This window comes from Salvia hispanica, chromosome 4, assembly GCF_023119035.1.
Source record: "Salvia hispanica cultivar TCC Black 2014 chromosome 4, UniMelb_Shisp_WGS_1.0, whole genome shotgun sequence".
NCBI lineage: Eukaryota > Viridiplantae > Streptophyta > Magnoliopsida > Lamiales > Lamiaceae > Salvia > Salvia hispanica.
Genome location: NC_062968.1, coordinates 3,011,027 through 3,025,549, shown reverse-complemented (window position 1 = coordinate 3,025,549; position 14,523 = coordinate 3,011,027). Strand labels below are relative to the sequence as shown.

Below are 14,523 nucleotides of genomic sequence, written 5' to 3'. Positions count from 1 at the left end.
ATTGCAACATATCCAATCATTATTTGTTTGTTAAGAAAAAAAAAAAAAGATTTGAATCCTCCGAAAATCCTCACAAATGCATAAGCTTTCGCACCCTAGATAGGAACAATAGTTAAACTCAGTTTTTCGAAGAGTTTTTAATTTCACAGCATTATTTTTTGTTATTTGCTTAAGTTACAATAAAATTTCATTTGCTCATTTAGATTAATTCATTAATACTAATACTATTATCATTATTTGATGGGGTGTGTTTAGGGCTGGGTAAATATACCGAAATACCGCATTTACTGTACCGAAAAATACCGAATTTGCAGTTTACCGCAATTTGCGGTATGGTATGATACCTTACCGATAGACTTCGGTACGGTAAAGGTATAGATTTTCGTATACCGCGGTATACCGCACATTCGATATATACCAAAAATGAGGTATATATCGACTATGTTGTATAATACCGTTATTAATTTATACCGAACATACAATATATATCAAAAAATGAGGTATATGCCGATTATATGTATTTATCAAGTGGATTGAGAAATAATTTAGTGAAGAGATGCAAATCAAGTCCACTGTATGGATTTGATAGTTGAAGTTTTGTTGATTTGAATCTTATGAACAAGATTTGATTGTAATGGAGTTTTAATATTTTGGACGTTATTTAAATAGGTGAAATTTTATTTTAAATATTTGGTTATAAAATAATGAACCACATGTATAATGGTATGTCATATCTTATTTTGGTATACCTTAAAAGTAAGGTATACCCAAATATGGTATGGTATACCGCATAAACGGTATGGTAACGGTATCGGAAATTGTCATACTGAATTTTCGGTATACCGCATTGCGGTATATCGAATATTCAGTAAGGTATATGTATGACATTTTATCATACGCAATTCGAGGTACGATATGCGGTATGACATTCTTGGTGCGGTATACCGTACGGCGCCACCCCTAGGTGTGTTATATTGCTAACTTCCTCTTAAATTATTAACTACAACTAAATAATAATCATTGTATCATTAAATCAAGGCATAAGATAATCCGGCATGAGTATCAATGTCAAGCCAATTAGGGGTTTATTAATGTCAATTCACAATAAAATAGTTATAATCCACTTTTAAAAAATATCTCAAAACTTTAAATAATTATAACTATCTCAATTTGAATTAATTTTTTACACAATATATATAATATTAAAGATAATATTATAAGGATTCTAACGAGATCTCACTTGCATATGTTCCGATGTCAAAATTTGAATTCTTTTATTTTTAATTGTGTCAATACTATAATATATATACAATGTCAATGCAAAATTGTATGATATATTCAAGAAACCACATTAATATTTTTTTATATATTTTTTTTTATATACTACTATATAGATTTTTATCCCAAACCCTGAATTTGATCATTCTTCTAATCTATTTAAATTCAAATAATAAAAAAAAACTACATATGCCAATTTATGGACCACTAGCTCTCTGAAAATTCTATGGACTTTAAATTAATTATGGTTAACAATTAAAAAATGAGTTAATAATTGATCACGTCTCATAATTAATTAAAATTTGTTTAATTAATTAAAAGATGAGTTAACAATTTTATCTCAATATCATTTTCTGTTGAAGTGAATTTGTTTAATTAAAATTTATATGCTTGAATTTAATTTGTCTGACTAAAGTATACTCCAAAATTTATTTATTTATCTATCTATCGTAAATAATAATATTTGTAGTTAATAATATTTCGTGATTGGCTCCTGCAATTTTGGAATCTGTGTTTGTCTTCGTTTTCCTGTGTCTCCGCAGATTTCTGAGGGATCTCCATCGTTTATGGCGCGGCTCACAATGGCATCCACAATCCAACCGATTTCTCGTATGCCTCTTCTACATTACCTCACCTCTTGACCCCATACTCACCCACACAACACAGGGGAAAAAAGGAAGAAACACAAAAACAGAGAGCAAAACGGAAGAACGCGTCTTTCTCTCGCGTGGTATTTGGAATTCGCCATTCCAACGGGATCTCATTCCCCGATCACTCTCTGGGGAACGTGATGCCGATCTCCACAAAGGAGGAGGGCGCTCTCAAGAAGACCACTTCTTCCCCCATGAGTTTTAGGAAGCTCGTCCCCAAAATTCTCCGCTCCAATTCCATGAAGAACCTCTTCAAATCCAAAAAACCCCGCCCTCCCGCCGAGATCGTCCGCGATGTCGCCAGACTCCTCATCTGCATCGATTCCCTTTCCAACGACGCTACCACCCCCAGGCGCAATGATAAGGTACCGTACCGTGCCCTATCAGATCTAATCTACCACATTGCTCTCGTCTTGTTTTTTTAACACTTTTGATTGCAGTTGGCGCAATTGGATGCCGATATCAGGGAGCTGAAATCGATTCTGTACGGAATTGAGGAATCGGAGCCTGTTGCAGAAGCTTGTGCGCAATTGACTCAGGAATTCTTCGCCGGCGACACAATGCGGCTGCTCATTCGCTGCCTCCCCAAATTAAACTTCGAGGTAACACACTTTTTTACGAGAGCAATGCTTCTGTTTTTGGATTGAGTTTTTGTGATCGCATGGACGTGTTTTTTCCTCTGTGAAGACTCGCAAGGATGCAACGAGAGTGGTTGCGAATCTGCAAAGGCAACCTGTTCATTCACGGTTGATTGCTTCTGACTACTGGGAAAAGAACATTGATCTTTTGGACGTTATGATCACTGGGTGAGTAATTTACACATGCATTCTAGTATAGTTCAGATTGCTGCTAGTTAGAGCTTTCGATAGCTTTCATCTTTGTATCGATGTATGGAGACTTTACTGCGTTTACTTGCTTCATGAATTATCAGAATTTCATAACGCAGATTAAACTGATAAATGTCCCTTCTTTAACTAGAATATCTCTATTTTTTCTACTATATGCGAAATGCTAGTATATGGAGACTTTACTGCGTTTACTTGCTTCCTGAACCATCATAATTTTGTAGCCTTTTCTGCAGATGAAACTGATGAATATCCCTCTTTTTTCCTAGAATACATCTCTCCTTTTCTAGTATATGCAAAATGCTGGTTTTACATTACATTTTTTACAGGCACGAAGATCCTTCCGTTGCTCTGCATTACGGAGGAATGTTAAGGGACTGCCTAAGACATCAGGTGGTCGCTAGGTAAGAAGCGTAACAATATAGACATTCCGAATCATATTTTTGTCATTCAGATGCCACTCTCTCATTCACTCCATGAACTCTTGATCTTTCTTTGCTCGCAGTTATGTTTTGAAGTCAGCCCATATAAAGAAGTTTTTCGACTACATTCAACTTCCAAATTTTGATGTTGCTTCGGATGCTGCTACTACCTTTAAGGTTTTCCATTATGATTTCAGTTTCTGTGTCTTAGTTGTTTATTCCCTGGCTAATTCTATATGTTATGAATTCATCATCACTTAAGATTTTAGTGATACCTAGCTAAGGAGCAGTTGCTTTTGGATTTTCTCTATGGTAGTCTTATATCTCTAGTGGAAAAAAATAACTGTCTATCAAACTTTTCACTCTCCTATATGGTCTATGTTCATAGTATTTCTATTGATGTTACATTCCGGGTAATTACATTTCTATTATATTAATAAGTAGCCAATTTTTTCCTCCATGTTGTAAACACTTTAGTTCAATAATTTGGTGCAGGGATGTATATTTGATTGATAGACCATGTTGATTTCTGGATGTGCTTTTAGTAATATGTGATTTATATATCTTACCCTTGCATTCTTAATAGTATCATGTGACTGAAGTTATATGTTTTCCTGGTATATTCAGGAGCTCATGACACGGCATAAGTCCACTGTTGCAGAATTTCTCACAGAAAATTATAGTTGGGTATGGTTTTCTTTTCCCTATTTAGTTGTTGCAAATTTAATAGGAAGTAGTACATTAGCTTCTTGCTTCTGTTTGTGAAATTTTCCCAAAGTTTTAAGTACCTTACATTTATCCTAATGTTTTCGCCGTAGTTCTTTTCTGATTTCAACTCAAAGTTGCTGGAGTCTCCAAACTACATGACCCGTCGCCAAGCTATCAAGGTATGGAGTTTCCTAAGAATCGCCCTTTTCTGTTTCGAAACGACTGGCAATCTTTTGCATTCGTGTATTTTTCAACCCTTACCTCCATTGGACTAAAAGTAATAAAATGACTACTAATGTTGATCTTGCTGTAAGATGTAAGACATTTGAGACTAACGATAACTTTTGCTTTTCAGCTTCTAGGAGACATGTTGCTTGATAGATCTAACTCCGGGGTCATGGTGCGTTATGTCAGCTCCAAGAACAATATGAAAGTTCTCATGAATCTAATGAGGGTAACATCTCTTTAACCTCTGAAAGCTTCCATTGATGATATTACAACATCTAATGTTGGTGTGTGTTGCAGGAAACACACAAGTGCATACAGATCGATGCATTCCACGTGTTCAAGGTATCGATCACCTCCTACCCTGAACACTAGCTACTCATACTATAATCAGTTTTGTGGTGTACTCGTGCTAACTCAGCCATGTGTGCAGCTGTTCGTGGCGAACAAGAACAAGCCTGCTGATATCATCAACATACTCGCTGCCAACAGAAACAAACTCCTGCGGTTTTTTGATGGCTTCAACACCGAGAAAGGTAAACCCGGTGATCTAACATAACAATGCAACATGCTGTAAGAGTGATGAGGCTAAGTAAGGATTTTTTGTGCAGAGGATGAGATGTTTGCGGCAGACAAAGCTCTGGTGGTTAAGGAGATCAGAGAACTTGTGGCGACGGCTCCGGTGGGATGCTCCGGGGAATTGTTCAAGCCCATCGCAGGCCAACTTGAGCAATCTGTTGGAGCTGTTCATACAAGAAAATGCCAATAATGTGTTTGTAGATAGTTGAAAGTTGGCAAACTACTTACTCATACTTCCACAGAATTCGATTTTTTTTTTCTGTCAAGTATGAGCTTTTCTGGAGATTCAGCTTAAGATTTTGATTCTTTAGGGAAAAAAAAAGAAAAAGAAAATCTCCCCTGCCATGTGTGTTTTAGCAGCCTAGCGCAAGGGGTACACAATTTTGAACCAGTATTGTTACGAATTAATGTAATTAGTACTACTATCATGATATAATGAGTAAAACTAAAATTATTAGATGCAAATATCAAATAAAGTTGTTCACTAATATACAACTTTCTCGCTCGAAAACAATACTTTTAATTTTTAGCTTATGATTCACTGTGTAACAAAGCCATTTATTTTCAGAAGAATGGAGTTTTGCAAATTGATTATTTCGTTTCTAGATTTTAGAATTCAGCATTACTATCTACCTATGCAAATATGTTTATAGGGCTGACTTAGTCCCCAAAAGTCTAAATTTTGGACGAAATTTGATATTTCCATGAACTTCAAATTTATAGCATAAATCATATTTGTAAGCCTTGTAGGCAACTTTTCACAATTGAAATTCCCACAAAATTGAGGAAATATTTTTAAATTCAAGCAACGCGCAAGACGACTCGGTTTACACGTTAAAATGTTGTTGTTCCCGGTACTGACTATTTGTCCAACTACATAATTCGGTGTGCCATGTCGAATCCAATTTAGGAGAACATCTAACTTGTGAGAAATTTGTTACAATGCTAAAATTCATGATATTTTATGAATAATAGTAAATAATATTAATTTTATGTAAAATTGATAAACTAAAAAATAAAAAATAATTGAAATGTGTTACTAGTTTAAAACGAATAAATAGAAAATAGATAGAGGGAAAGAAAGGAGAATAAAAAGTGGCGGCACATATTATATTATGTTACTATAAATGATCAAAATATATTTAAAGTCTAAACAAAATGTATCAAACTAAAAATTAAAAAATGGCTACTTTTATTAGTAGCACTTTTTTTTCATTTTGTAATTGAATGATCGTTTCATGGTTTCATTTACCGTCTTCTTCTCAATAAATCTCATCGGTCGACGCCGCCTGTCGGAACACCACCGCCGCCGTTATCTTTAATCGGTAAGCTCATAAAGTTCCTATCTTGCTTTACTTTTCGCTAGATCGACATTGATTTGATCCTAAATTTCAAGCATTCAATTTGAATGGTAAAATCGAAAATCAAACGGAACCCTAATTGTTAATGGTCTGGGATTTGACGGATAAAGCGTTCTAATAAGGAGTATATGTCGATGTTTCCATCTCTTTCTCAGCAACTCATTTGCTCAGCTTCTTATAAAGAATAGCGATGCATCTATGTATATAGAGATTGATTTGTGCCTAATTTGTGAACAAGCACTACTTGTTATGACACTTTAACTGCTGAGTGCTGTAAACCCAAATGGCTAATCTGTGGAATGTGGGACCCATTTTTTTATATTAGTTTTATAATAAAATGTGAGTGAATTGAGTTAGTGGAACGTGGGACCTACTTATTATTTATGGTAAAAATGAAGTGTGACTCTTAATTGGGGACGGACCAAAATAGAAAAGTGTGACTCTGAATCAGGGACGGAGGGAGTATTATGCATTAATGTGGGAAAGTGATTGATTTTTCTGGTATGTTTACTAGTTGAATTAGGGAGATTTGAGATGGTGGTGTGTTTTGAGGCTACACCTAAAAAGATTGCAGCTACGACAGCGTTTTTTCTTTTCGGTTGCTCGTTATTTGGATATGGTTTGCACCTTTCTCATGTCAATGTTGCTCCTCAACAAGCTCGACTTCAAGCTCGGAATGATTACATTAGAGCGAGATTGAAGAAGCTACACGGAGATAAATCGTTCTAGCCCATGGATTATAAAGTCGTGCTTTTATTCATAGTGTTTGAATCTTATAAACAATGCAGAGGGCTTCATCAAACATATACTAGTACTTTTTATTATCTGCTTAGTGATTGTTTTGAAGCTTGGTAGATATGAGCACATTTATTCGTTTTACAGCAGTCACGTTAGTTTGCACACGTTGCTATGAATGTAAGCGCATTTCTTCTACTCCCGGTTGGAGCTGCTTGTTCGGTTAGCAGCATAACTACTTATTGGTCTGTTTGCTTATTACTGCTGCATAAGTTAGTAAATACTTAGAAATGTAAAAAAATTGGTGATGTTACAGATATTCACCTGCACACCCCTTTAGGTAGATAGTATTTGAGTTACTGATCGAATAAGGAGTGTTATAATCATTGAGCATACTTTGGACTACAAATAATGCTCTAATGATATGAACAATCTTTTTGCCTTAATGCAGGTTGTAATCAAACATGTATAGCCTAGAAAAATTCAGGTGTAAAACACGTACCCGTCACATCGGCCGCACTGGCCAGGACGAGAGGCAATTGCTGCCAACAGACGACCACCACCAAATTGTTCTTCAATATGTGCGTCGATCTTTCGGTCCTGCTGACGTTTCTCTAGTTTTCTCTGAACATGGTTGCTTTTCTTTACCTCCTCAGTAGCAGCAGCCTCAGTGATTTCCTAAACCAGGAAAGAGCTAAAGAATTAATACTGCTAATTACAATTCCCAATCCATTAATAAAAATAACAGGTCAGGCAAAGCAGTATACAGTGCACATAACAAAGATATACCTCCCCTTCCTTCTTGGCAGCAGCCTTCTTCTTGCGACCGATTTCAACTCCATAGTGCTGTAGGTACCACTGCTTGAATGGTGCAGCATCAACTTGAACAATAGCACCCTTGACCAGAGTTTGTGTTCTGACCAGCTCATTGTTTGATGCATTGTAAACCACATCCAGAATACGGGTCTTTCGGGTTACAGCTTCACTACCCCAAGAATAGTTTCCTGTATCCAACCTCAAGGCACGCCACTTCACATTGCCTCCCCGAACTCTCACCCTTCTCACTGTCTTGTTGCTCGACAACTTTGTGTTAGCCGGTTGCCTTCCGAGCTCATACCTAGAGGCACACAATGATTAAAACTACTGAAACAACATAGCTCACTAGATCTCTCAGTGAATTTTAGAGCAGATACCTAATAAGCACTATATACAAATATAATTAAAATAGAACAAAGTTATAGCATAATCAACTGTTTTTTTCAAAATGCTAGTATTATTTCCGATCAATAGACTTGCATCAAATAATTATGCAGCCCTAACTAATCGATCTATGCAAACTTGCAGCGAGTAAGCAATTCAGAAAACATTAATGAAATTCAATAAAAAAAACTGAATCAAACATTACTTTCGCTTCTTCCTCCACGCCTTCTTCTTTCCTCCAGTTGCACGCCTCTTGTGCATCGAATCCCGTGAGATACCTGCGAAAGGATAGCATTTTCTAGCGAAATCAATCAGCGAGGAATTGTAGCGATTGGATGTACTCAAAGTGAAAGAAAAACAATGTTATTACCCATGATTGAGTGACAGCTCGGCCGGATTAGGGTTCCGACGTGGAGAAATATGCAGAGCAGCAACCGTCTTCTTCTTCTGCTTAAAGTCTAACCTAATATTCGTATCCTGCACTTTATAGCTGCTTAGTGGGCTCTTTTCTTGGGCTGAGCTGCATTCAACTAACCTAATATTCCTATCCTGCACTTTATAACTTGTTAGTGGGCTCTCTTCTTGGGCTGAGCTTAATTTAATTAATAAATGAATATATTTATTTATTAGGAATATACTCTATCCCATTTTCTTTTTATTTTGTCCCAATTAACAAGACATATTTCTTTTTTTGGAAACTTTATCTCTCTAATTAATATACTTAGGCCTGTCAAATTGGGTACCCGCGGGTACCCGATCCCGAAATTCCCATAATTCAATACCCGATACCCGATCCGAATTTGATTTCCGATACCCAAATACCCGACTCGGGTATCCAGTCCCGATTGTGATTTTGATTTTTGATTTTTTAGAAAATTAACTACTACTACAATTTTTAGAGTTTATTTAATACTACTATTTAGTTCGAATTTAATACAAAGTTGAAGTACTAGTATTCAAGGGAAAATAGCTACAAACTTTGAGATTTACAAAATTGTTGTAGTAGTCTCAATTTTAGAGAAAATCACTACAAATTTTTAGAAATACAAAATTCGTGTAATAGATCGAATTTTAGAGAAAATAATTACAAACTTTGAGAAATACAAAATTTATAAGTTAAATTATATTAAGAAATTAAATTATATATTAACATCTTTCATCCATCCACATGTAACACATTAAATTACATATTAATATCTTTCATCCATCCATGTATAATTAAGAAATTAAATTATATTTTCATTTTTCATCGATCCAAAATAAAAAATAAAATTAAGAAATTAAATAAAAATTACATCTTTCATTCATCCACAATAAGAAATTATTACATATTAATATCTTTCATCCATCCACATATAATTAAGAAATTAAATTACATTTAATTATAAAAATATATATATTTTATTAATTTTAAAAACAAATCGAATATTCGGGTATACCCGTTTGGGTATCGGGTAACCCGATACCCGATCATCCAAAATTCTCACTACCCGATCCCGATCCGATATCCGAAAAATCGGGTTTTGGGTATCTAATTATCCGACTTTTTCGGGTTTGAATATCGGGTATCCAATACCCGATATCCATTTTGACAAGTCTAAATACACTCAATCACTTTTTCTCACTCCTATTAAAATATTTATGTTTCTTTCTCTTTCTATTTTAATACTTATACACGTCTTTTCTCTCTCCAATTAAACACATTAACCAATAACTTCTAAAATCGAGTGTCGGCCAAGTAGAAGTGGGAATACGGATATCGGATATTGGGTTTACTTGTACCCAACCCGATACCCGCCGGGTATTGGATACCCAATATCCAACTTTATGGAATTGGGTACGAGATTGAATATTGAAATTTAAAATAAATCGGGTATTGGGTATTACCCGAATATCCAATTTATTATTTAAAGAATTTTTTAAATTAGGTTTAGACATTTTGGGCTTCAAAAGTTGGGCTAATTTATTTACTAATTATTACAACTTACTAGGTTAACTTTCTCTAAATTTATATAAATATGTCAATCTCTCTTACTCTAGGTCACGGTTTCTCCAAACTCTCACTTCGCGTTCATCCTTTGGAATAATTATTTTTGACTTTTGAAATATATTATTGGTTGCTTTTACAGTTTAATAAAATGTGTAACTTTTACTCCCTCTGTCCATAAAAAATAAAGCAATTTGTGTATGCACGGGTTTTAATGTAGAATTGGTAAAGTAAGAGAGAAGGGAAAAAAGTAAGAGAGAAGGAGAAAAAGTAAGTGAGAAATAGTGTTAGTGAAATGATGTGTAGGGTTATTATTTGTTGAAAACTTTCTATAAATGAATGTGCTCTATTTTTGTGGGCGGCCAAAAATAGTAATTGTGCTCTATTTTTTTGGACGGAGTGAGTATTATTTTACTTACATATTGCATAACCAATCCCCATAAATATAATCATATACTTTAAAATAAAAGTGGATCGGTTTGAGGGTGTGCACTTGTTTAATCGAATCACCTGCAGGTTCTCCACAAGAAAGCATGGTCTAGTGAGAGCTGGTGTTAGAGCTGTGAACTTAGTCAAGGTGGCTTTTGTTGCACTACCTTGTGGAATTGGCATTTTGTATGAGGTGTTGAGATTTTGGCACTGACTCGACTTGAAAGGATTCAATCCGTGCTTCCGTTCCCCTTCCTTGTGATATACTACTATGGTTACTTCTACTCAAAACTGCTGAATTGATAGATGATTGTGAGGGTTCAAGTACTGTCTCAAAAGGTGAAGTGGCAATGCATCTTTGTGGAAAGTATGCAATAACACCCAGAAGGTGTGATTATTTGGCTGAATGTTACGAACTCTCTCAAACCCCTTTCCACTTGTCTTAATCTGTATCGTTCTGTCTTGTATGCTACTCTATTTATGTGACTACTTTATGCAAAAATGAGAAGTAATGAGCCTTAGAGTGAGCAATACATGTAATCAACATTTAAAACTATGGAGCTTTAAAAAGTGCTCCACATGAAATGACTACTGAAAAACAAAACTAGTGAGCTTTAAAATGTGCTCTTTATACTCAACTTCACTAAAAAAACAGTGGTTGAGTGTAGCATCAGTCATTCCACATGACTATGCAATGCAACAACACACTACGTCTTCATCATCGCGAATCCTTCCATTGCGAATCTGAGACTGGTATCTTCCATTGCTGTAACCACTCTGATACTCGCAACCTTGCTGCTGGCGGTGCTGGTAGCTATGAACATGATCGAATCCATATTTTTCATAGCACGTTTTGTCATGACCATAAACGTAGTTCTGATTGTTGATTGATGGCAGGATAGCTCGTTGTGAGGGTGGCTTTGGTCGAGAATGGCTGGGAGCGTGCACGTACCTCCCATCGTGCGAGTAAGCGCTTCCTCCACTGGTTGGCATGACAAGATTGCTGGAACACTGTCCAGCATTCATCCAGCAGAGCTCCGCGGCTCGTCCTGCTCTCCCCAGCATTCTCAGCAGTGAATTTGGATCGACGGTGCCAGATATTTCAACCATGCCATTATCATCCACTCTGAAACTGTGTATTCCTACACATGATCATATTTAGTTAAGCATTTCCATTTATGTCTATTTGAAGTTTTGAACAAAGAAGAGATCTATGAGAAGAAACATACCATGGCATTTGTTCAACACTCTTGCAACAGTCCTCTCCCATGGAGTCCACCAAGATTGAGTGTCCACCCTCACAATACAAGTCTGCATAATAATCAAATCATTCATAAAAAAACGAAAATCTCCATTAAAATGTGGAGTTTCAAAACCTCAAAAATAATGAAAGAAAATGATTAGTTTTCTAACCATGAATGGATGCTCTTGACTACGATCATAGATTCCCATTGGAAGAAATGTTTTTAGAGGATACAGAGATAGTTGTTTGATGTTGGAATTAACTGTGTGATTGCTATTTATAAAGATGAATAGGTATTTTAGAATGGTAAGAAATCTTCAGTCAAAATATCGATATAAAATATTAGTATGAAATTTCACTCCTAAGTAGGATAAAAAGATTTAGATTAGATATTTTACAAGTATTAATATGGGGATTGTGATTTCTCATCTATTTTTTATCCATTTCATTTAAAACTGGTTTCGTTTTTATCGGTTTATTTAAGGATCAACTAATTTTTATTGCGATTTCTCAAAATCTTGTTCTTATTTACATTGCCTTTTGGGGTCCTTTTGAATCTTTTTTATTTTGATGCTAAAATTACCTTAACTTCAAAGAATGAGAATATTCTCTAAAATAAATTCAATTGTTTTATAATTATGATTTAATAAATATGTGGTTCTTCATTTAAACTTTAGATTTCAATTTGTGAATTTATATGCGGAGATCATTTACAAAATAATTTAATTAAAAGTTAATCTTACAAATAAATTTGCTTTTATATGCCTATTCCTGCCTTTAAACAACATGTTCGTGCGAAAGATCAAGGTGTCAGAACACAAAGAACCACCAAATTAGTCTACATTTTTTCTCAATTAGTTCATATTCTCCACATTTACTCATTATTCGAGTAGCAATATTTGTAATATAATTGAACATTATTCTTAAATTTAATTAGATAAATAAATACAATTCATCTATTTAAAGCGGAGATTTCAAATCTGCAATTCAATTCCTTTGAATACATATCATTGTACTTAATGATGATTTTTCTTATAGAACATTGTATTCTCCGCATCACTCATGATTCTATGATCAACTTCGCATTTAATTTTACACAAGAAAGAATAAAATAAAAAATTATACTCTAATTAGTAATTATGTATGAAATCCATGAATAATGATAGTGACTAGTGAGTGCTTTTCCATGAGTTGAGGTGTTAAAATAGAGCTTATCGGCTGCTTTTTATTTCCGTATTGGTCAACCGACCTATCAATTTATCTAGGTATGGGGAAACGGTTCTCGGTTCTTGGTTAACCGTGAACCGACTTTATATTTTCGATTTTCGATTAATCGAGAATCAAAAAAATAAGGTTAAGGTTCGGTTCCGGTTATTAAGTTTAAGCTAATCTCGGTTCCGGTTCTAATCGAGAACCGAAAGGTTATAACCGAATAACCGTTATTTTCTAAATATTTAATGTTAATACATTTATTTTAGTTTTATTATTATTGTTTTGGAAAAGTAAAAATTAGTTTTTGATAAATGATGTGGTTTATATTGGTTTTGGACTTAGTTTTGTAAACTTTGTTGGAATTTTGTTTTTTGATGATGGAATGGAATCATGGTCTTTGTCCTTTTGATTTCACGACTTATTACTTAATGTATTATATTGCACTTGAGTTTGGTTCCTTTGTTGGAACCGAAGACCGAACCGATCGGTTCTTTGAGAAACATCGGTTCTGGATTTTGAAAAAAATGGGAGTCGATTAACCGACTAATCAGTTCGGTCAGAACCGAACCGACCGAATTCCCACCCCTAAATTTATTAATATTTTTAGTCATAACACAATTTACAAAATAAATATTCTAATTATTCAAAAGTACTATACACTAATTCCATTTACATGTATAAATGTATTTAGATCACCTAAACATTTAGTGATACATTTTTTACTGAACAACTAGTACTAGTACAAAATAGTAGTAGTGACGATATATAATGGGATCCACTTGTTATTTTATTTTAACTTTTTTTTTTAAATGAATAAATTATAAATGAATTTAAATTTAATGGCCGAGCAATGAAGGTAAACCTGTTATTTTATAATTATGTAGTAAGACATGTATTGCCAAATAAATCAGGCTAATCTTTTTAACTAATGTATATAAAAGTGAAATTTATATTACACTAATTTTGACTCACTTTTTTTTTATATTTTTTAAAATCTATGCCTGAACTAGTGGATAATTATTTGAGGATACTTGGAGTAGTACTTTGTAGTGATTCAAATCCAAATGTAGTCACATGACTCATATGAGTAGAATATATGAGCAGTCAAATTATATGCCTGTGTGTTGACATAGTGATTACTAATATGAGTATTGTTGTGTGATCAAATACTAACTAATTTATAGTAATAATTAAATAATTAATTTTAATTTTATATATTGAAAATATCACCACAAAGATATAAATTTATCAATCTTCGTACAAAGACATAAATTTATCAATCTTCGTGTATTTATAAACTTATATTTTTGTATTGATATTTAAATTTACATGTTGCATTAATATAATAATAATAATATCTGTGTGTTAATAATCTTAATATATGAAATTGAAAATTATTAATGACCTTACTACTATGTCTTGGTAACTCATAACTATATCCTGTGGTGCTGGGGCACACAACTTGGTGCACCAACTGCATACGCCTTACCGCGCGATCAATTGACGGTTGAAAACAGAGGAATCTGAACATCTTTCACAGAAAACGACGTCGAATCGAATCGAATCGATTCTCGAGAAAAGCCCAACCGCTTTCTAAAAGCCCCAATTCTGCGCTCTACTTTGCCAATAGACGTTCAGTTTTGAGCTGA

General features: G+C 34.3%; 2 protein-coding genes and 1 long non-coding RNA gene across 3 annotated transcripts; 2 read left to right on the top strand and 1 right to left on the bottom strand.

Moving 5' to 3' along the window:
• The first annotated feature begins 1,871 nt into the window (after positions 1 to 1,871).
• Positions 1,872 to 5,002, top strand: LOC125222827 (putative MO25-like protein At5g47540). Its single transcript, XM_048125659.1, has 12 exons — positions 1,872 to 1,887; positions 1,945 to 2,293; positions 2,369 to 2,530; positions 2,616 to 2,734; positions 3,103 to 3,177; positions 3,279 to 3,372; positions 3,823 to 3,882; positions 4,014 to 4,082; positions 4,259 to 4,357; positions 4,429 to 4,473; positions 4,562 to 4,664; positions 4,740 to 5,002. The coding sequence occupies exons 2-12, from the start codon at positions 2,069 to 2,071 to the stop codon at positions 4,895 to 4,897; spliced, it is 1,209 nt and encodes a 402-aa protein (XP_047981616.1). The 5' UTR covers positions 1,872 to 1,887; positions 1,945 to 2,068; the 3' UTR covers positions 4,898 to 5,002.
• An 886-nt stretch (positions 5,003 to 5,888) lies between these two features.
• On the top strand, positions 5,889 to 7,001 carry LOC125222830. The gene is made up of 2 exons (XR_007176615.1): positions 5,889 to 6,032; positions 6,583 to 7,001. It is a non-coding gene; the product is annotated as an uncharacterized LOC125222830 (long non-coding RNA).
• A 270-nt stretch (positions 7,002 to 7,271) lies between these two features.
• LOC125222828 (40S ribosomal protein S8-like) lies at positions 7,272 to 8,497 on the bottom strand. The gene is made up of 4 exons (XM_048125660.1): positions 8,374 to 8,497; positions 8,209 to 8,281; positions 7,593 to 7,920; positions 7,272 to 7,481 (listed from the first exon to the last, which is right to left on the bottom strand). The coding sequence occupies exons 1-4, from the start codon at positions 8,375 to 8,377 to the stop codon at positions 7,287 to 7,289; spliced, it is 600 nt and encodes a 199-aa protein (XP_047981617.1). The 5' UTR covers positions 8,378 to 8,497; the 3' UTR covers positions 7,272 to 7,286.
• Positions 8,498 to 14,523: the final 6,026 nt, after the last annotated feature.

Coding starts and splice junctions, on each gene's coding strand:
- LOC125222827 (XM_048125659.1), top strand. CDS start 2,069: ATGCCGATCTCCACAAAGGAGGAGGGCGCTCTCAAGAAGACCACTTCT. Junction 3,373..3,822: donor ATGCTGCTACTACCTTTAAG/GTTTTCCATTAT, acceptor TGGTATATTCAG/GAGCTCATGACACGGCATAA. Junction 4,358..4,428: donor TTCTCATGAATCTAATGAGG/GTAACATCTCTT, acceptor TGTGTGTTGCAG/GAAACACACAAGTGCATACA.
- LOC125222828 (XM_048125660.1), bottom strand. Junction 7,921..8,208: donor GCGTGGAGGAAGAAGCGAAA/GTAATGTTTGAT, acceptor GTGTGCCTCTAG/GTATGAGCTCGGAAGGCAAC. Junction 7,482..7,592: donor CTGCCAAGAAGGAAGGGGAG/GTATATCTTTGT, acceptor TTCCTGGTTTAG/GAAATCACTGAGGCTGCTGC.